Source organism: Phyllobates terribilis, unplaced genomic scaffold (assembly GCF_046119375.1).
Source record: "Phyllobates terribilis strain yellow unplaced genomic scaffold, ASM4611937v1 Scaffold_2__4_contigs__length_985480577, whole genome shotgun sequence".
Classification (NCBI taxonomy): Eukaryota; Metazoa; Chordata; class Amphibia; order Anura; family Dendrobatidae; genus Phyllobates; species Phyllobates terribilis.
In genome coordinates this window covers 95032266-95053580 of record NW_027362762.1, presented here as the reverse complement: position 1 = coordinate 95053580, position 21315 = coordinate 95032266, and the positions used below count along the sequence as shown (strand labels likewise).

The 21315-nt window shown below is 43.2% G+C and overlaps 1 protein-coding gene across 1 annotated transcript in view; it reads right to left on the bottom strand.

Moving 5' to 3' along the window:
* The window catches only part of CRYL1 (crystallin lambda 1), a 192461-nt gene that overhangs the window by 142690 nt on the left and 28456 nt on the right, over nt 1–21315 (bottom strand). Inside the window, exon 3 of the mRNA XM_073662382.1 lies at nt 3143–3269. Within this exon, the coding sequence (XP_073518483.1) occupies nt 3143–3269 (127 nt within the window). The remainder of the gene's footprint in view (nt 1–3142; nt 3270–21315) is intronic.

Below are 21315 nucleotides of genomic sequence, written 5' to 3'. Positions count from 1 at the left end.
GTATTTGTGAAGCGTAAAGGAAATGATAGATGGTTTCCTAAATATTTTAAAAATATATATCTGAAAATTGTAATGTGCATTTGTATTCAGCCCCATCCCTAGTACTTTGTAGGATCACCTTTCGCTGTAAGTCTTTTGGGGTCTGTCTCTACCAACTTTGCAATTTTTTGCCCATTCTTCTTTGCACACTCGCTCTAGCTCAGTGAGATTGGATGGAGGCATCTGTGAACAGCAATTTTTTTAATATTTGCCACAGATTGTCAATGGGATTTAGGTCTGGACTGCGACTGGGCCATTCACACACATGAATATGCTTTTATATAAACCGTTCCATTGTAGCTCTGGCAGTATATTTAGAGTCGTTGTCCTGTTGGAAGGTGAAGCTACGCCTCAGTCTCAAGTCTTTTGCAGCCTCTAATAGCTTTTCCTCCAGGATTGCCCTATATTTAGCTCCATCCATGATCCTATCAAATTCATGTTTGATGGTGGGGATGGTGTTTTCAAGGGGATGTGCAGTGTTAGTTTTCTGCCACATATACCATTTTGCATTTAGCCCAAAAAGTTCTTCTTTGGTCTTATATGACCAGAGCACCTTCTTCATGTTAGCATTCTCTTCTCCAAGCCTTGTGGAAGAATGTGCTCTGGTCAGATGAGACCAAAGTAGAATTTTTTGGGCTAAATGCAAAACTCTATGTGTTGCAGAAAACTAGCACTAAACATCTCCAGCCTTCTGAGGGTACGTCTACACAAAAGTTGCAATTCTCAAATCAGTCAAATCTGCAAATTGCATGCTGAGTTCATGTGCTGCTTTGTGAGCTCATCCATATTGTGGACGAGTGCAGGAGCTCAGGGTCATTGAAACTAGCACTGACTATCCGCAAATCAGAGGAGACGAGTACATGCTGCGATTTTTGCCTTATGGACCAAAGGTCTGTTTGTACAATCGGTCATGTGCACTATGTAACGCTGGTGGATGTGGACCCACTGCGCCACGTGCCGGGCTTACCCTGGAGGGGCGTGATTAAGTGTCTACCGGGTATCCACTAGAGCCTTTGATGATGAGGATAGGCTGGGCCGCCAATAGACACCAGATACCACTCCAGGGCAGTCCCTGAGACTGAAGCAGCTGACCGGAGGGTCAGAGACTTGGGTACAGGGCACAGGCAGGTGAGACAGAAGAGTAGTCAGGCGGTTCGAGGTCGAGGCAGGCAGAACAGATTCAGCATTCGTAGCAGAGATCAGGAGAGATCAGGATAAACGAGAAGGCAAGTCGGGTCGATAACAGGGAAGACAAAACAGGAATATGCCGATACAGGAAGCTAGAGACTGAGCTCTAGGAACCTAAGTTCAGGCAAGGAATGGAGGGTGGAGTCGCTTGATATATCACTTGCTGGCCGGTGATAGGCCAGGGATGCACATCTCTGCAGTACAGAATGGATACAAAGTCCTGCAGAGTTCGTCCGCCCACCCCTAGGATTCACAAACAGCAGAGCTGGAAGATAGCACAAAGCGGCTCAGAGCGATGGTCAGGTACTAGGTAGAGCAGAGCGAAACACGCGGTGAGAAGGAGTGAGGGAGGCCAGCGCAACACACTAGCATCTTGACTTTCATTGATTCTTTGCACAAATGTACAGCATACAGACTGAAAATATGTGTGAATGTGGCCTAAGGGTAAGGCCATACAATAGATATTTATATATAGCAGATATTTTCCAGGACAAATGAGCAGCAAACTCACAATAAATCTGCAGCAAATTGGATATGAAACACATTGTATTACAAAAGGGAAAACAGAAGAGAAAATCTGTCACAGGATTTAAAAGTCATTGCTTTCTTATTCTTGGCCAAATTAAAGGGGTTGCCCACTACTCGGTCAACCCCCTTTCAATTACTATATTTCTCCTACCTAAAATAAGAACGGCTATATTCACCTCTGATGCAGGTGCCATTCTAGTGATATTGTAGCGGAGACTCCCGTGACCTTATGTCATGTGAGCCCTGCAGCCAATCAGTGGCCACCTCACTCTCATTTCATTCAGACAAAACAGACACCGGGAAGAAGTGAGAGCTGCTGCTACTGTCTGACTTCCTACGAATGTCAGTAATGTCCAAAGGAGGAGAGCATCAAGTGGCCACTAATTGGCTGCAGGGCTCACATGACATAACAGCGTCACAGGAGACTCCGCTACGATATCGCTGGAATGGCACCTGCACCAGAGATGAGTATAGCTGTTACTTGCCACAGGTGAGTTTGAACGAGCATCACAATTTTGTCCGGCCCATTTTGGGGGTTTAGTGTGAAATTATGACCAATTTGCCTTTTTTTTCTCAGTTTTTTTGTGTTGTTCCAATACACACAAAGGAAATAAACATGTGTATAACAAAATATGTATAATCGCAAAAATTTTCTGGGAGAAATACTTACTTTTCTGGAGCAATTTCAAAGGTGCCAAAACTCTTGGCCACGACTGTGTATATATCTATATCTATATATATATCTATATTTATTTTTTTATTGCAGAAATATATATATATATATACATACAGTATATATATATATTTCTAGATAGATGGATAGACATCTAGATATTTTTTTAGACAAGGATTTTCTATACAAATACAAGCCACTAATGTGCTGCCATTCAGTCAGACACAGATGCCTTGACCTTTTAGCTTTCCAGTACAATAACTATAGCTGCACTGATATAGAACAATAAGGCCTCATTCACACATACCTAAAAACAAAAACAGTTACTTATCAGCGTTTTGGATCTGACTTTCATCCGTTTGTCAGTGTTTTTCCCATCAGAATTTCATCAGTGATATTTACGCACGAAAAAATAATTAAATGACAAATCATCTCTTATTCACTGCAATGTTAATCACAGACAGCGCACTGACTGATGCCATCCGTGTGCTGTCAATGACTTTCACGGACCCATAGACTGGTAAGGGTCATTTTGATCCATGGCATAAATCATGTTTAGGAGATTTGTTTGCGGTCATGCGGTCCTCAAAAAAACACGGACATGTGAACAGCTCCATAAATTATAATGGCTACACGTTCTATCCAAGTAACAGACGTCTAAACGAGGCCTATATGTCGGTAGATATACACACCATAGCAGATCTAGTAACTTACTTGAATGAATATGGCGCCCTCTAATGCCGATTTCAGATCACTGAAACCACTAATCAGAGAGATTTGCTCCTCAGAGCTCAGACTTCCTCTTAGCGTTCCTGATATTCTCAGTTCTTCCATCTGCTTCCTAAAAGGGGGAAAGAAAAACACAAAATTGTAAAATTGAAAAATAAGCTTCTTATTTCTTGTGTCCAGACATTGCTTATTTTATGATAAGAATAGCTACCAACAGCAATGTACTAAGAGATACCTATGGCTGGCTACGGTATTAACATTTTCTCCAATGTAGGATATCATCTCTCTCTGAGCTGGTGGATGGAGAGTAGCAGCTATGATTTCTCCCATACACAGCTCACAGACATGAGGGATTCCTGCTCACCTGTGTCTATGTAGTTCACCCTCAGAAGCAGTAGAATCATGGAGAACATTATACAGCAGTACTGATCAGTGTAGCTGTGAATCCAGCACTGGGTGATGGGGTGATAAAAACATTTACTAGAATGCAGCAAAAGAGCCTTAGTGTATCTCTGCGTCTTTCTCCTTTCGTGACGCTCCACCATCATTTTTACCCCCACGCTATAGATTTCAGTAGATATCTGTTCTGATCTCTAAGTTATCTGGTAGACGGTATTGTCTTGAGACAGATGGAATTTAGCAGTTTTCAGAGTGGATGGTGAATTTGGGAGGCAGGGGAAGAAGTGGCTCATAAGTGGAGAAAGGAACATATTTTTCTGATAAGATATATCAGAATCTTTCTTATTTTTGCTCGTACTATTGAGTTATGGAAAGTTTGTTGAAACAGCAGTGACCACATACAAGGGAAACGAATCATAAGCAAATGGCCAATTGATTACGTGTTTACAATTTTAAATTTTAGTGTTAAAGGTATTTTAAAAAAATGTTGGTGTCCACCTCATAGTAGGCGGCACTCCCTGCTCTTCAGAGATCACTACTCAGAATACCTCATTATCATCACAGAGAGGATGAGAATACAAAGTAAAACCCATATACAGATGACACAGGGTCACTCTATTCACAATATGTGATGTGCTCACCTCACCTCCTCCCTCTCCCTGCACAGTGACCTCTGCACAGATGGCAAAGCATCCACTCTTCTGTACAAGCCAATTAACATCTCCAGACGACACATGTGTCTGCCGTAAAGCATCTCTTTGAATGCTGTAAAAAAACTGCAGCTGTGTTTCACTATTTGATTTTAATTAAAGGGAATGTAGCGCCAGATTTTTGCTACAACATCTGAGCGCAATATGATGTAGGGGCAGAGATCCTGATTCCAGTGATGTAACACTTATTGAGCTTCATGCTGTAGTTTAGATAAATTCTCTATTTTATCTGCTGCAGATCTAGCAGTTCTCTGACTGCTGAGCTCTGTATAACCCCGCCCACACCACTGATTGGCTGCATTCTGTGTACACTGTGCATCAGTGGTGGGGGGGAGTTATACAGAGCTCATGAATACTGAGGACTATGCGGCAGCAGATTTACTAGTCCTCTAGTGATAATCTCCTGCTGATAAAACAGTGATTTTAATTAAAACTATAGCAAGCAGCCCAGTAAGTGACAGATCCGTGGAATCAGGATCTCTGTCTCTACATTATGTTGCACTCAAAATAAATACTAGACACACTCCTATTAATTACTTAAGATGGCAAACCCTTATATTAGTCATTGCAATTCAAAAAGAGTTATACGCAATATTGTCTTTTAGTTTCCAGGAGTGTTATGGCAACTTTACACTAGAATATAGGCTGAAGTTTATGGCAGTAATCTGTGAATGAAAGGCAAAACCACTATAAAAACCTGAAGTCTACAGGAACTTTTTCTCTCTCCAGAGCCGAGTTGAACCGAACCCTTGACGAGAATCTACACTGCTCTCGAAGGAAAAAAGAACCGCGCACTCGACCAGGAGCAGGACGGCATCATGCCTTCGAAATCACTTGCCCAAAGTTTTTAATTGATGTAATTTACAAAGGGGTTTTATTTTCTAAAAGGGGATTTATTAACGGCATTTGAGGTATTGGGAAAACCACATTAGCCAGTGCAACACGGGAAATCTTCTCGCTTTGCTACTTCACTGAACATTGGAATGGTATTATGTTAATAGTAATAGATGTCATTGTCATATTACTTTCACAGTACCTGTACTTTTTATTTCATCACTGAGGATTCCTGGACAAATGGCCAATTACCTCACTGGGGTCATAATTGATTTTATCTCAGATCAACTCAAGTAAAAGTAATATTAAACTGAACTTGATGGACTTTGGCACTATGCAGTGTCAGGTCGTACCAGAAACACCGCCTGAAATGTATGCTGAATGGAGTATCAAAATCAGATTTATCACCTACTCACAGGGTATCCCACAGCTTGGAAACCCAACGATTTTCAGAATTGGAATTCCAGACCCCCTGTTTAAATGGAGCGCGGTCACACATGAGCACAACCTTTCTATTCAGTTTCTATGTCAGGGATGTCAAACTCAAAACACACAGAGGGCCAAAATGAAAAACGTGGACAAAGACGCGGGCCAACTACTATACAGGATATTGGGCCCCACACCGTCCTCCATACAAAATAGTGGGCCCCACATAATCCTCCATTCAGAATAATGGCCCCACATAGTCCCCCATACAGTATAATGGGCCCCACATAGTCCTCCATACAGAATAATGGGCCCCACATAGTCTTCCATACAGTATAATGGGCCTCACATAGTCCTTCAAACAGTATAATGGCCCTACATAGCTTTCCATACAGTATAATGGGCCTCACATAGTCCTCCATACAGTATAATGGGCCTCACATAGTCCTCCATACAGAATAATTGGCCCCACATAGTCCTCCATGCAAAATAACGGGACCCACATAGCCCTCCATACAGAATAATGGGCCCCACATAGTCCTCTATACAGAATAATGGGCCCCACATAGTCCTCCATACAGTATAATGGGCCCCACATAGTCCTCCATACAGAATAATGGGCCCCACATAGTCCTCCATACAGAATAATGGGCCCCACATAGTCCTCCATACAGAATAATGGGCCCCACATAGCTTTCCATACAGAATAATGGGCCCCACATAGTCCTCCATACAGAATAATGGTCCCACATAGGGATTGTTGTTCTGGTGTCACGAGCCAAATATAATCACCCTGTGGGCCAGATTTGGCCCAAGAGCCAGAGTTTGACGCGTGTGGTCTAGGGAATGAGAGTCATGAGCACAGCACTTGGCCATCTCCGTCAGTCTTGTAGACACTGTATAGAGTGGTAGTGTGAAGGCCTAACAATCATGAGAATCCTAAAGAACCGACACTCATGAATGATGGAGGTCCTAGTGTTCACCCATTTATAACAGATACTTCGAATATGCGATCATTAATTAATGGGTTACCCCTCTAATATTGAAAAATGTTGCTGCACAGCAATTCATCCCACACGAGCAATGTCACTTACTGAAAATATACACTATAGCGAAAATTTACGAATTTATTTGCATTCCCTTGAGTAAAAAAAAAAAAAAAAAATACAGATTTGGTATATGTCTGTTTTGTTAAAAAAAAAAACAATTTTTTTTCACTTTTTCTACGTTCACACCATATTTCTAATAAGTGGACAGAGTTTAGTGGGAGAGGCAGGCCTACCGCAGTCTGAAAAATTTACAAAAATGTTCGCCAGAAGGTAGCTGGCATAAATTTGACAATCTGGAGTAAGGACAGGCAGCTGATACCACAAGTCTATGATAAGGCATTTCTGTGAGTATTTTTGTACAGTACAGACCAAAAGTTTGGACACACCTTCTCATTTAAAGATTTTTCTGTATTTTCATGACTATGAAAATTGTACATTCACACTGAAGGCATCAAAACTATGAATTACCACATGTGGAATTATATACTTAACAAAAAAGTCTGAAACAACTGAAAATATGTCTTATATTCTAGGTTCTTCATAGTAGCCACCTTTTGCTTTGATGACTGCTTTGCACACTCTTGGCATTCTCTTGATGAGCTTCAAGAGGTAGTCACCGGAAATGGTTTTCACTTCACAGGTGTGCCCTGTCAGGTTTAATAAGTGGGATTTCTTGCATGATAAATGCGATTGGGACCATCAGTTGTGTTGTGCAGAAGTCTGGTGGATACACAGCTGATAGTCCTACTGAATAGACTGTTAGAATTTGTATTATGGCAAGAAAAAAGCAGCTAAGTAAAGAAAAACGAGTGGCCATCATTACTACATCATAAATGGCCATGAAGGTCAGTCAGTCCGAAAAATTGGGCAAACTTTGAAAGTGTCCCCAAGTGCAGTTGCAAAAACCATCAAGCGCTACAAAGAAACTGGCTCACATGAGGACCGCCCCAGGAAAGGAAGACCAAGAGTCACCTCTGCTTCTGAGAATAAGTTTATCCGAGTCACCAGCCTCAGAAATCGCAGGTTAACAGCAGCTCAGATTAGAGACCAGGTCAATGCCACACAGAGTTCTAGCAGCAGACACATCTCTACAACAACTGTTAAGAGGAGACTTTGTGCAGCAGGCCTTCATGGTAAAATAGCTGCTAGGAAACCACTGCTAAGGACAGGCAACAAGCAGAAGAGACTTGTTTGAGCTAAAGAGTACAAGGAATGGACATTATACCAGTGGAAATCTGTGCTTTGGTCTGATGAGTCCAAATTTGAGATCTTTGGTTCCAACCACCGTGTCTTTGTGCGACGCAGAAAAGGTGAACGGATGGACTCTACATGGAGGAAGAGGTGTGATGGTGTGGGGGTGCTTTGCTGGTGACACTGTTGGGGATTTATTTAAAATTGAAGGCATACTGAACCAGCATGGCTACCACAGCATCTTGCAGCGGCATGCTATTCCATCTGATTTGCATTTAGTTGGACCATCATTTATTTTCAACAGGAAAATGACCCCAAACACACCTCCAGGCTGTGTAAGGGCTATTTGACCAAGAAGGAGAGTGATGGGGTGCTACGCCAGATGACCTGGCCTCCACAGTCACCAGACCTGAACCCAATCGAGATGGTTTGGGGTGAGCTGGACCGCAGAGTGAAGGCAAAAGGGCCAACAAGTGCTAAGCACCTCTGGGAACTCCTTCAAGATTGTTGGAAGACCATTTCCGGTGACTACCTCTTGAAGCTCATCAAGAGAATGCCAAGAGTGTGCAAAGCAGTCATCAAAGCAAAAGGTGGCTACTTTGAGGAACCTAGAATATAAGACATATTTTCAGTAGTTTCACACTTTTTTGTTAAGTATATAATTCCACATGTGTTGATTCATAGTTTTGATGCCTTCAGTGTGAATGTACAATTTTCATAGTCATGAAAATGCAGAAAAATCTTTAAATGAGAAGGTGTGTCCAAACTTTTGGTCTGTACTGTATGTGTCTTGGAAAGTTGACATAATAGAGTGGCCATTTTGCAGTTTTTTCAAGGAATACCTAATTAGCCTTATAGTCCCCATATACATTAGACCATTGACTGAACCCCCGATATCGACAGGTTCGGCCAACGGTCTAATGTGTATGGGAGCACCGGCCAACGGATGGTCGGTAATGATGTCGATCAGGCATGTCCACTCTTGGACTGCCGATTGCATTGTTCTCATGAGCTAAGCCACCGGCTGACATGTCAGGCGGCAGCTTTCTCATAGAGAATACAGCCGACAGAACACAGGATCTCTTCTGTGAATGTGAGAGTCGGCTGAGATGGCTGTCGGGCGAACGATCGGCAGAAGCACCGTTTGGTCAAAAGCTATCTAATGTGTATGGCCGGCCTTAGCTCACTATGATGTCCCAGAGGCAAGAATACTCTTGGATCTCTTGACTCTTTCTTGCTTGTAAGCCCTAGTCATGGGTCACTAGTGGGTCAGCCAAAAAAATGTCTGTTTTTGAGGATAAAATGACAGGTAAACTGTTATCTTTGTAATCATCAGTGTTGCAAAATAGTTACAATGGTACAAGACACTTTCACAACTGCTGAAATAAAATACATTTAACTCTGTAATCCAATATTCTCATTGAATGATCAGTGATTGCTTCTTCAGGCAGCAAAGGAAAGCTGAGATTAAAAAAAAAATCCATGAGATAAAATAACTTGTATTTATTGATCAGGAAAAAAATAGTCCACTTGCTGGAAAAAGTTTTTTACAAAAATATAATCATCTCTATATACCATGTCTCAACTTTCAGAAACGGCATTTCATTGTCTTTTTTATTGATACAAAGTTTTGATAATTTTTTATTGCATATTTTTGCTATGTTGCTGTGGCCAAAAATAACACAATTCTGACGTTTAGCTTTTTTCTCTTTACAATGTTTATCGATCTTGTTAATGAATTTTATATTTTTATAGATAGGATTTTCACAGACACAGAGATACCACATTTTATTTTTTTATTATTATTTCTTAAGTTTTAGTGGAGGAAAAGTGGGGTGATTAGAACTTTTATATTTTTTTAAAACATTTTTATTTATTTTTTTATTGCATGATTTATAACCTTAGGAGACTTGAACCTGTGATCGACCGATCGCTTATACTATATATTGCAATTCCACATGTTGGTCATTATAGGAGTACTATAAAGGTAATGGTGGGGTCTTCAGAAGACCCCCAGCTGCCAAAGCAACTATCTGTACCCAGCGATTGTATTGTGGAAGGCCAATGAGCACGTAGAATGGCCATCAGGCCATGCAACGTAAATACCAGTGTCTGAGATTGACAGCGGAAATAAAGGAGTAAATAGCAGAGGTCAGAGCTCAGCACCAGCCGCTGATGTTAGAAACAGATGATAGCTGAATAATACAGCCATCATCTACCAAGAAAGATTCAAGCTCAGCTCCTGAGCCCGCATTAAAGTCAGGGAAACAACATTGCATGTACAATTACGCCCAATGTAGGGATGAAGTTAAAATCATCCTCTTTAACCCAATAAATAAAAATAAAGAAAAGAGATTGTGTGCAGGCTCCCTCTTCCATTATGGAACTTGTATGTCTGAGAGAGCTATAAGCGTGAGACGTCACTACATCGTGCCAGCTGTGCCTCAGAACACAGCGCAGAACGGAACTGTTGGGGAACAGGGTGAGGTGATTTTTTTTTTTCTTTTACATCTTACTGCCCATGGGGTCTGTGTGGGAGGCATCATACTGCACATGGAGGCTGTGCTGGGGACACCATACTTTGCATGGGGGCTGTGTGGGGGACATCATACTGCACATGGGGGCTATATGAGGACATAATACTGTGTAAGGGGGCTGTGTGGGGATATAATACTATGTAGTGAGGCTTTGTGAAGACATACTCTGTATGGAGTTTTATGAGAAGATCATACTGTTTGAGGGGACAGCTCACTGTTTTAGAGGCTGTGTAGTGACATCATACTATGTGGGGACATCATACTGTCACAGGTGTGTCAGGTTTGACAGACAGTCATTCTGGATCCGGCTGTGGAAGGTCACTACACTTGGCCTTGCAGACACCTTCTTGATCCTTTCATCATCCCTCCCTCTCTAGGACCCAGCGGTGATCTCCATCTTCAGCTTCTAATTAACACACCCTTGCTGGATCTTTAAATACACTCCGTTTCTCCAGAGAGTTGCTGGTGATAGAGTTAATTCCTCTGTTCAGGTCTGGAATTCTAGCAGTCGGCTAGATTCTCCTTGGAGTTCCTTTGTGGATTGTAGTCGTGATCTCTCTGGCGTCTTCTCAAAGCTAAGTGTATCCCCTTGTCTGTTTCCCTTGCTTGTCTTTAGTTGCAGTGGTGCTGACTAGTGCTCACCCCTCCCCCTCCCAACCTAGGGCCTAAATCTAGGGTCAGCCAGGGTTAAGGTATCCTGCTCGGCGATAGGTGCGGAACCTATTTAGGGATGATAGGAGAGTCAGGGTGTTGTTAGATCTGCTTAGGAGTCTCCACTCACCCTTTCCCTAGTTGCTGGGCTTTCCCTCTTTTCCTGGTGTCGTAAGCTGGGTTCTTCCCATACCTTCCATATACTGTGTGGGGGGACTGTGGGGGCATCATATTGTGTTGGGAGTTGTTGATCAAAGTACAAGGGCTGCATAACAGAAGCTGTATGATTTACTGCTGGGTATACACTTTATAAAAAGCTGTCAATTACATGGTGTAAATTCGCTGCTATAGGTAAGAATGAATACAGATTACAATAAGCCTTATTATAACATGTATTAACATTAGCAACAAGTCATCATACTTAATTCTGCTCAATATTAAGTGATAAAATTTTATATAAAACAATAATAATAAGCAGAATTATGTTTGGCCGTTCAGTGCGGCCCTCCACAACAGTCATAGTCTCTCATATGGCCTCTTGGAAAAATGAATTGCCCACTCCTGCTCTAGACTATCCATTCTAATGGGCTATTGGAGATTTAATAAATATCCTTCTATTACAGTAATTCTAATAGGTTATTGGAGCCTGAAAGTACCCTTATACTGTCAACACTTCTTGTTCGCAACCTTATTTCTGATAACCTATTGGAGCCAGAAAGCCCTATACCCTTTGTGATTTATCCAAAATTCAGTAACCAACAAGCCGCTATGCCAAATAATTCAAAAATTGCTCTCAGTGGGAAAAACATGATAATCTTGTAGTTATGATACCTTTTAATGGCTAACAAAAATAAAATAAATGATGTTACAAGGCAAGCTTTCGAGACAACTTAGGTCTCTTCATCAGACATATTGTAACACAGGTACAGGTCAATCTCCACGCAGGGAGTAACAGGGGAAATATGGGGACAACAAGGGGAGTAGCAGGTAACAGACTATAACCGACAATTCACAGTTTGGCTAGATGTAGCAGAGTCGACACGGTTGTAATCGGCAGTTTTACACTTAGCTGACTCTTGTTCCCAACAAGGCAGTTGCCGGCTGATGCCGGTGTTTTCTTCTGGCTTCCCCGCCTAAACAATGCTCCGTCTTCTGGCAGCAGCGAGCGGTCTCCAGTTTGACCGGCTGAGCCCCTAGTCCATAACACTGCACATCACTTTCTCGGCTCCACGTCTTCTGACGGCAGCGGCAGGTCACCGGTTTGACCCGCTGAGCCCCTAGTCCATAACACTGCACCTCAATTGCTCGGCTCCACGGACCCTGTGTCTCTTCTCCCTCTAGTCGGGCTTGACTCCCACTGTCAACTGCCTGCTTTCCCGCGCAAAACTCCTTTCTCTCCCTCTTCCTAGAAATGCCCCCAGCTCCCCGGTCACCTGACCCCTGAGCTCTGGACACGCCCCCAGCTTCCCGGTCACCTGACTCCTGTGCTCGCAGTCTGTCTTCCCCCTGCAACCAGAGGCATGGCCCCAGCAGTTCCGGATCCCTTGTTCTGAAAGTACTTACACCCCGGTCTTCCCCCTTACAATATTATGGCAAGGTATATGAAGAAACATAAATATATGCACAGAAAGAAAGAAAAAAAAATGGGAGAAAGCAGATGCAGGGCATCATAAATTGACATTTAAATAAACAAACAAACTGAGCTCAGAGAGGGAATCCTTAATTGGATTAGAATAGTGGTGTGAAAGTTTTATGGTCCCAATATCCATGTAAGATCAGAGGCCTGGTGCCTTCACTGTCTCTGGAGCAGATTCCTCAAATTTTGTAGTGAGACATAAATCTTCCTGACAGATTTATTCCTGTGTGGAGGGGGTCAAAGACACGAATCAATTTGCATTCCCAAACTCGTCTGTGTTTTTGTGATTTAAAGTTGCCTTTTAATATGACAACTTTCATATTGTTGATGTTGTGTCCTGGACCACAGAAATGTTTGGCAACCCTACATGGGTTTTTTTTATCCGTAATCGTGTGGCGATGAGACCTCATCCTTGCCCTCAATTTCTGTCCTGTTTCTCCCACATAGAGACCCCGAATAGGGCATATAGTGCACAGAATTAAGTACACCACATCGGAAGAGGAACATGTGAATGTCCCGGGAATCTTATAATCCTGCTGTGTGTTGGGAATCTGTATCCTGTCTTTGGTCTCTACATGGGTGCAGGTTTTGCAGCTCTTCATATTGCAAGGAAAAGTTCCTCTTGGTGTATCTGAGGGCATTGAACTTCGGATCATGATGTTTCTTAAATTTGGAGGTTGCTTGTAGCACAGCAAGGCAGGGTCTTTGAATATTGTTTTTAACCAGTCATCCTTGTGTAGGATGTGGTGAAGTTTTTTAGCAGTTTTTCTCAGTAGCTCAAGTTTTGGGTTGTAGGTCACCACCAGAGGTACACAATTGTTTTCCTCTTTTTCTCCCGTACTGAAGTAGTTGACTTCTAGGGATCCTTGTGGCTCTAATGATCTGGTCATCAATGGAGGTGGGGTGATAACCTTTGTTTAAAAATGTCTTTTTAAGATGGGTTAAGTTTTCATCCCTGTCCGCTGGACTGGAACAGATGCGATTGTATCTAAGGGCTTTGCTGTAAACGATGGACTTTTTGATGTATGTGTGACGGTCAATTGGTTTCCGATACACTGATGTCTGGATTGAACCATTTTGAATATTTATGGTAGTATCCAGAAAGTTGATTTCCGTTTTTGAGTGCTCCAATGTTAAGTTTATGGTGGGGTGAAATCTATTGAATTTGTCATGGAATTTTAGAAGTTCTTATTCAGATTCAGTCCAGATTATTAAGAGGTCATCAATGTAACGAAAATAGGCCATGGGTTTGATGGAGCATGATGCAAAAAAGTAATTTTCCAGTTTCGCCATGAAGAGGTTGGCATACTGGTGTGCCATTTTGGTGCCCATAGCAGTTCCAGGTCGCTGCAGCTATAGCTCCTCGCCGAAAGAGAAGAAGTTGTGTGTGAGGATAAATCTGGTGAGTAGTGTTGAGCGATACCTTCCGATATCAGGAAATATCGTATCGGATTGGATCGGACCGATACCCAAAAAGTATCGGATATCGCCGATTCCGATACCGGAAACCAATGCAAGTCAATGGGACACAAATATCGGAATGAAAATAAACCCTTTCTTTCCTTGTAGGTTAATTCTACATGAAGTAAAACAACTAAGAATAATGTAGAATGTATTACGCGAAAAGCCGGCAATTCATCAGCGGCATACACCGGTACCCGACAATTTACAACAGAAAGAATTGAGCTTCACACATAGATTAGATAGATAGAAACATGTCAGTCACATATATATGAAGCACAGTGACAGTGTTGGTTACTGTACTTGTCATTTAGTGTAAAGGATTTATTTAAAAAAATAATAGTGTTTTCATGCACTGTCTCTTTAAAAAAGCCGGCCGGCAATTCAGCAGCGGTACCCGACAATTTATAACAGACAGAATAGAGCTTCACACATAGATTAGATAGATAGAAACATGTCAGTCACATATATATGAAGTACAGTGATAGTGTTGGTTACTGTACTTGTCATTTAGTGTTAAAATAAAGGATTTATTTAAAAAAAAATTGGCGTGGGGTTCCCCTTAATTTTAGTCTCTAGCGGAGGTTAAGCAGACAGCTGGGGCAGATGTTTGAAGCCTGGGAAGGGGGTAATACCCACGGTGCTTCCCAGGCTACTAATATGAGCCCCCAGCTGAATACCTAGCCTTTACTAGCTATTAAAATGGGGGACCCCCTCAAAAAAATGACGTGGGGTCCCCCCTAATTTAATAGCTAGCAAAGGCTAGGCAGACAGCTGGGGGCTGATATTAATAGCCCAGGAAGGGTGCCATGAATATTGGCCCCCTCTCAGGCTAGAAACACCAGCCGTCAGCCGCCCCAGAAATGGCGCATCCATAGGATGCGCCAATTCTGGCACTTAGCCTCGCTCTTCCCACTGCCCTGTAGCGGTGGCAGTGGGGTAATAGGGTTGGGGTTGATGTCAGCTTATAATGCCAGCTGACATCAAGCCCAGGTTAGTAATGGAGAGGCGTCTATAAGACACCCCCATTACTAACCCCATAGTCAAAGTTAAAAAAAAAAACACAAACACCCAGAATAAAGTCCTTTAATTGAAATAAACACACAATTCTTTATTGTTCTAAATTAAACCATACTTACAGTCACGCCCATTCCAGCTGAAGCCAACGATCTCCTGCAATAAAAGAAAAATAATAAAGCAACCTCATCCTTACCTTTCCATGGTTCCCAGGACAGCTTCAGCTCTGCTACATCGAGATGACAGGCTGGACCGCAGCAGAACGCTGCCATCCAGCCTGTCATCCCGCAGACACTGAGAAGCGCAGGCATGCTTGCGCTCCTCAGTGTCTCTCTGTGACGGCATCCAGATGAGCCGAGTTCATGTCCAATGAACTTAGCTCACCTCATGCACGTCACTGACAGCGTGGGAGAATTCTGCTGCACTCAGCGCTTCAGCGTGAGAATTTTCCCACGCTGTCAGTGACGTGCATGAGGTGAGTCGAGTTCATTGGACATGACCTTGGCTCATCTTTATGCCGTCACAGAGAGACACTGAGGAGCACAAGCAAGCCTGCGCTTCTCAGTGTCTGCGGGATGACAGGCTGGATGGCAGCGTTCTGCTGCGTTCCAGCCTGTCATCTCGATGTAGCAGAGCTGAAACTGTCCTGGGAACCATGGAAAGGTAAGGATGAGGTTGCTTTATTATTTTACTTTTATTGCAGGAGATCGTTGGCTTCAGCTGGAATGGGCGTGATGGTAAGTATGGTTTAATTTAGAACAATAAAGAATTGTGTGTTTATTTCAATTAAAGGACTTTTTTCTGGGTGTTTGTGTTTTTTTTAAATACTTTACTAGAAATTCATGGTGGTCATGTCTAATATTGGCGTGACCCCATGAATTTCGGGCTTAGGGCCAGCTGATAATGCCAAGTTGGCCTTAACCCCTTTATTACCCAGTGAGCCACCGCACCAGGGCCCTGGATGAGTTGGGTACAGCGCCAGAAGATGGCGCTTCTATGAACGCGCCATTTTCCGGGGTGGCTGCGGACTGCAGTTTGCAGCGGGTGGGGCCCAGAAAGCTTGGGCCTCCCTGCGCTGCAGATTCCAGCCCCCATCTGCCTAGTTGTACCTGGCTGGACACAAAAATAGGGCGAAGCCCCACGTTTGTTTTTTTTTAATTATTTCATGAAATTCATGAAATAATTAAGAAAAAAAGGGCTTCCCTATATTGTTGTGTCCGGCCAGGTACAAATAGGCAGCTGGTGGTTGGGGGCAGCCCGTTCCTGCCAACTGTACCTGGCTGGACACAAATATAGGGCGAAGCCCCACATCAATTTTTTTTAATTATTTCATGAATTTCCTGAAATAATAAAAAAAAAAAAATACGTGGGGCTTCTCCCTATTTGTGTGTCCAGCCAGGTACAACTAGGCAGCTGGGGGATGGAATCTGCAGCGCAGGGAGGCCCAAGCTTTCTGCCCCCCCCCCCCCCCCGCTGAAAATTGCAGTCCGCAGCCACCCCGGAAAATGGCGCGTTCATAGAAGCTGGATGCTGTACCTGGCTGGCATACAAAAATATGGCAAAGCCCACGTCAAAATTTTTGGGAACAATGAATTAAAAAATAAATAATAATTTAGGGACTGCATCTTTATTAACTCCTCAAATGTCATTTAGTGTTAAAATAAAGGATTTATTTTAAAAAAAATTGGCGTGGGATCCCCCATAATTTTAGGCTCTAGCGGAGGTTAAGCAGACGGCTGGGGCAGATGTTTGAAGCCTGGGAAGTGGGTAATACTCACGGAGCTTCCCAGACTACTAATATCAGCCCCCAGCTGAATACCTAGCCTTTACTAGCTATTAAAATGGGGGACCCCCCCAAAAAATGACGTGGGGTACCCCCTATTTAATAGCTAGCAAAGGCTAGGCAGACAGCTGGGGCTGATATTAATAGCCCAGGAAGGGTGCCATGAATATTGGCCCCCTCCCAGGCTAGAAACACCAGCCGTCAGCCGCCCCAGAAATGGCGCATCCATAGGATGCGCCAATTCTGGCACTTAGCCTCGCTCTTCCACGCTGCCCTGGTGCGGTGGCAGGGGGTAATAGTGATGGGGTTCATGTCAGCGCCAGCTGCCATGAAGCCCAGGTTAGTAATGATGGGCGTCTATAAGACACCCCCATTACTAACCTACAAAGTGTTAAAAAGAAAAAACACACTACACCCAGAAAAAAATAATTTATTTGAAATAAAACACACCATTTTATTTAATTCTTAGTTTACTAAAAAAAAATAGTTACCTTTCCACGTTCCTGCGCTGATATCCCATGCATAGCTGTCACATCTGGAGATGGTGACAGCTGTGCATGGCTGCTGTAAGTGTTATGTTCTGCTACCAGAGCTAAGGAAAGAGAGGAGATCTGTCCCTACGATAGAACTCAGCTTTATCCCTACGATGTAACAGGGGACCTGATCCTGCGATCAGACCTGCTAAAGTCCTAAGCTAGTCTGTACGGAGACCTATAGATATGGGGAAGGAATCCCTACAAGTACTAAGGACTGGGAGGAAAATGGGACACCTCCTAACAGAAATAGTAGCAGACAGACGAACAAACAAAATAGATAGAACATAGAGGTCCGTAGACCAAGCAAACTAACAGAGTTAGATACAGAGCACAGGCTAGCTAGAAAGTAGTTATACAATGAAGTCCAGCAAAGCCAGAAGGGCGGAGCAGGATTAAATAGGCCAACAAGGTCATGTGACCAGCAAAGGAAAAAACCTAAGAGCAAGGTTCTAACAGTACCCCCCCTTCTAAGAGGATCCTCCGGATCCCCTAGGACCAGGCTTATCAGGAAATCTCCTGTGAAACGCTCTGATAAGTCTGGACGCGGAAACATCATCCGACCTCACCCAAGAGTTATCCTCGGGTCCGAAACCTTTCCAGGCCACAAGATACTGCAAACTACCTCTATACCGTCTAGAGTTAAGGATGCGAGAAATTTCATATTCCCCGTCCTCCACCACCGGAGGAACAGAGGCAGAGGCGTCACAATCCGATACAACAGTTTTTTTCAACAGAGAGACATGAAATACCAGATTAATTCTCCAGGAGGTAGGAACCTCCAACCTAACAGCAGATTGGTTGACAACCTGAAGCACCTTGAAGGGCCCTACAAACTTGGGACCCAATTTCTTAGAAGGAATCCTCAACCGCAGATTCCTAGAGGACAACCAAACCATGTCACCAACAGCGAACAAAACCTCCTGTCGTTTCCTATCAAAGTAGTCTTTAGATTTTCTGTTGGCCTCTTGAAGATTACCACGCACATCCGTCCAAACTCTCTCCAAATCACCGGAAAAATTCTCCTCCTCAGGCACGGCAGATCCCAACTTGGAGAACGACCCAAACGACGGATGTCTCCCAGAACAACAAAAAAAAGGCGAACAACCAGCAGAAGAAGATGTATGATTGTTCAGAGCAAATTCAGCAAGTGGCAGAAACTCAGACCACCCCTCTTGATTGTCTGCCACAAAACAACGCAAGAACTGCTCAACATCCTGGTTTTTCCTTTCTGTCTGGCCATTAGATTCAGGATGATATCCGGACGAGAACGACAAATGAACTCCCAACCTGTCACAAAAGGCACGCCAAAAACGAGCCACGAACTGAGGACCCCTATCAGAAACAATGTCAGTAGGAACGCCATGAAGTCTGACAATTTCCTTGACAAAGGCCTTAGCGAGAGTTTTAGCGCAGGGCAGTTTGATGAAGGGAACCAAGTGACACATCTTGCTAAAACGGTCCACGACCACCCAGATGACAGTAAAACCCTCAGAGGGGGGAAGGTCAGTTATAAAGTCCATAGCCAAATGTGTCCAAGGAGCACTGGGAACCTCCAAAGGACAAAGCAACCCCGCAGCAGGAGTATGTGAGGACTTAGATCTAGCACATATAGTACATTGACGCACCCACTTAATGACTTCCTTCTGCCATCCAGGCCACCAAAAACTGCGACCCACCAGTCTCTTGGTCTCAGAGATTCCGGGATGACCTGCCAACCGAGATTCGTGACACTCAACAAACAAATCTCTCCTAAAGGTCCCAGGCACAAACAACCTCCCATGAGGAGTGTTAGATGGGGCATTCTCCTGTGCTTTAAGAATCTCACCTCCAAAACGGAGTCCAAAGCAGCTATCACAACACCTTCTTGTAAAATGTTCTCCTCTTTCTCAGCACCGACTATGGGAGAAAAACTGCGAGACAAGGCATCCGCCTTAACATTCTTAGTACCAGGGATGTAAGTAACGGAGAAATTAAACCGCGAGAAAAACAGTGCCCACCTAGCCTGACGGGCATTCAGGCGCTTGGCAGCATCAAGATATATCAGATTTTTATGATCCGTAAGAACCTGAACGGGAAATTCCGCACCTTCCAAGAAGTGGCGCCAGTGTTCAAATGCGAGTTTAATAGCCAATAATTCCCGATTACCAATATCGTAATTCAGTTCAGTCTCCGAAAATTTTTTGGAAAAAAAGGCACAGGGATGTAATCCATCCCCGTTATCCTGAGACAATACTGCGCCAACCCCCACAGAGGAAGCATCCACCTCAACCAAAAACGGCTTAGTCACATCAGGCTGCATAAGGATGGGAGCAGAGGTGAACCTCTCCTTGAGATACACAAAAGCTTCAATGGCCTCAGAAGACCACTGAACCGCATCAGCACCTTTCCTGGTGAGATCGGTCAGAGGTTTGACAATACTAGAAAAATTTTTTATGAATTTTCTGTAATAATTGGCGAAACCTAAAAACCTCTGTATCGATTTCAAACCAATAGGCCTAGGCCATTCCTGTACAGCTTGAACTTTAACCGGGTCCATCTCAAAACCTTCGCTGGAGATAATGTAACCCAAAAAACTAATTCTCTGTACAGCGAACTCACATTTCTCCAGCTTAGCAAAAAGCGAATTGTCCATTAATAACTGTAATACCTCACGTACGCTCCGCCAATGAGACTCCAGATCCGGCGAATAAATCAAAATGTCATCCAAATACACAACCACATTTTTGCCGATCAAAGGTCTAAGGATGTCATTAATAAAATTCTGAAAAAATGCAGGAGCATTAGTAAGACCAAAAGGCATAACCAGATTCGCAAAATGACCCACAGGAGTGTTAAAAGCAGTCTTCCATTCGTCACCCTCCTTCATGCGCAACAGATTGTATGCCCCCTTAAGGTCAATTTTAGAGAACCACTTGGCCCCCATTAACTGGTTAAACAGATCAGGAATCAATGGCAGTGGGTAAGGATTGCGTACAGTAATTTTGTTAATCTCACGAAAATCCAGACAAGGACGTAAACCGCCGTCCTTTTTTTTTACAAAAAAAAATCCAACCGCCACAGGAGACTTAGAGGGCCTAATGTGACCGGCGGCCAAGCTTGTCTGTATGTATTCCTCCAAAGCCTTCCTCTCAGGAATAGTAAGGTTAAATAAACGACTTTTAGGAAGAGTCGCTCCAGGGACAAATTCAATAGAACAATCATAGTCTCTATGGGGAGGCAAAACCTGCGATTCCTTCTCAGAAAAAACTCTCCAAAAATCCTGAATAGGAACAGGCAATTCTCCCCTATCCAAAGCTGCAATACGCCCGTTACAACACTTGTCATAACATTTATGGCTCCAGGATTTAATTTCACTGGTAGACCAATCCAGTACAGGATTGTGAAATTTTAACCAGGGCAATCCCAATATTACTGGAGAAGGCAAGTTATTCAAAACTACCAAATCCAATTTCTCATGGTGAACACCATTAATAGTGAGAGGAAATTCACAGACCTTGAGAGTAATATTCTTCAAAGGGGAACCATCCACAGAAACCACAGCAATGGGGGATGATAAAGGTTCGGGTTTTAAATTGAGTCTTTCCAAGAATCCCCCATCAATTACATTCAGAGTAGACCCACAATCAACAAACACCCGAAATTCCATTAATTTCTCCTGAGCAATAGTGGAAGCAGCTAAAAATACACCCTTGGAATTTAAACAGGCAATACGGGCATGACTGACCATTTTTTTTTCTTTCTTCATACGAAGCTCACAGCCTTTAATCAAATGACCAGATTTTCCGCAATAGAAACACAAGCCTTCAGAAAATCTACGGTCTTTTTCTTGAGAGCGAGGTGCCACCGATCCAATCTCCATCGGTTCACCACTGTTAGTACACACATTCTCATAACCAGAAACTGACATAGCAGAGGATTTGCTCTCATT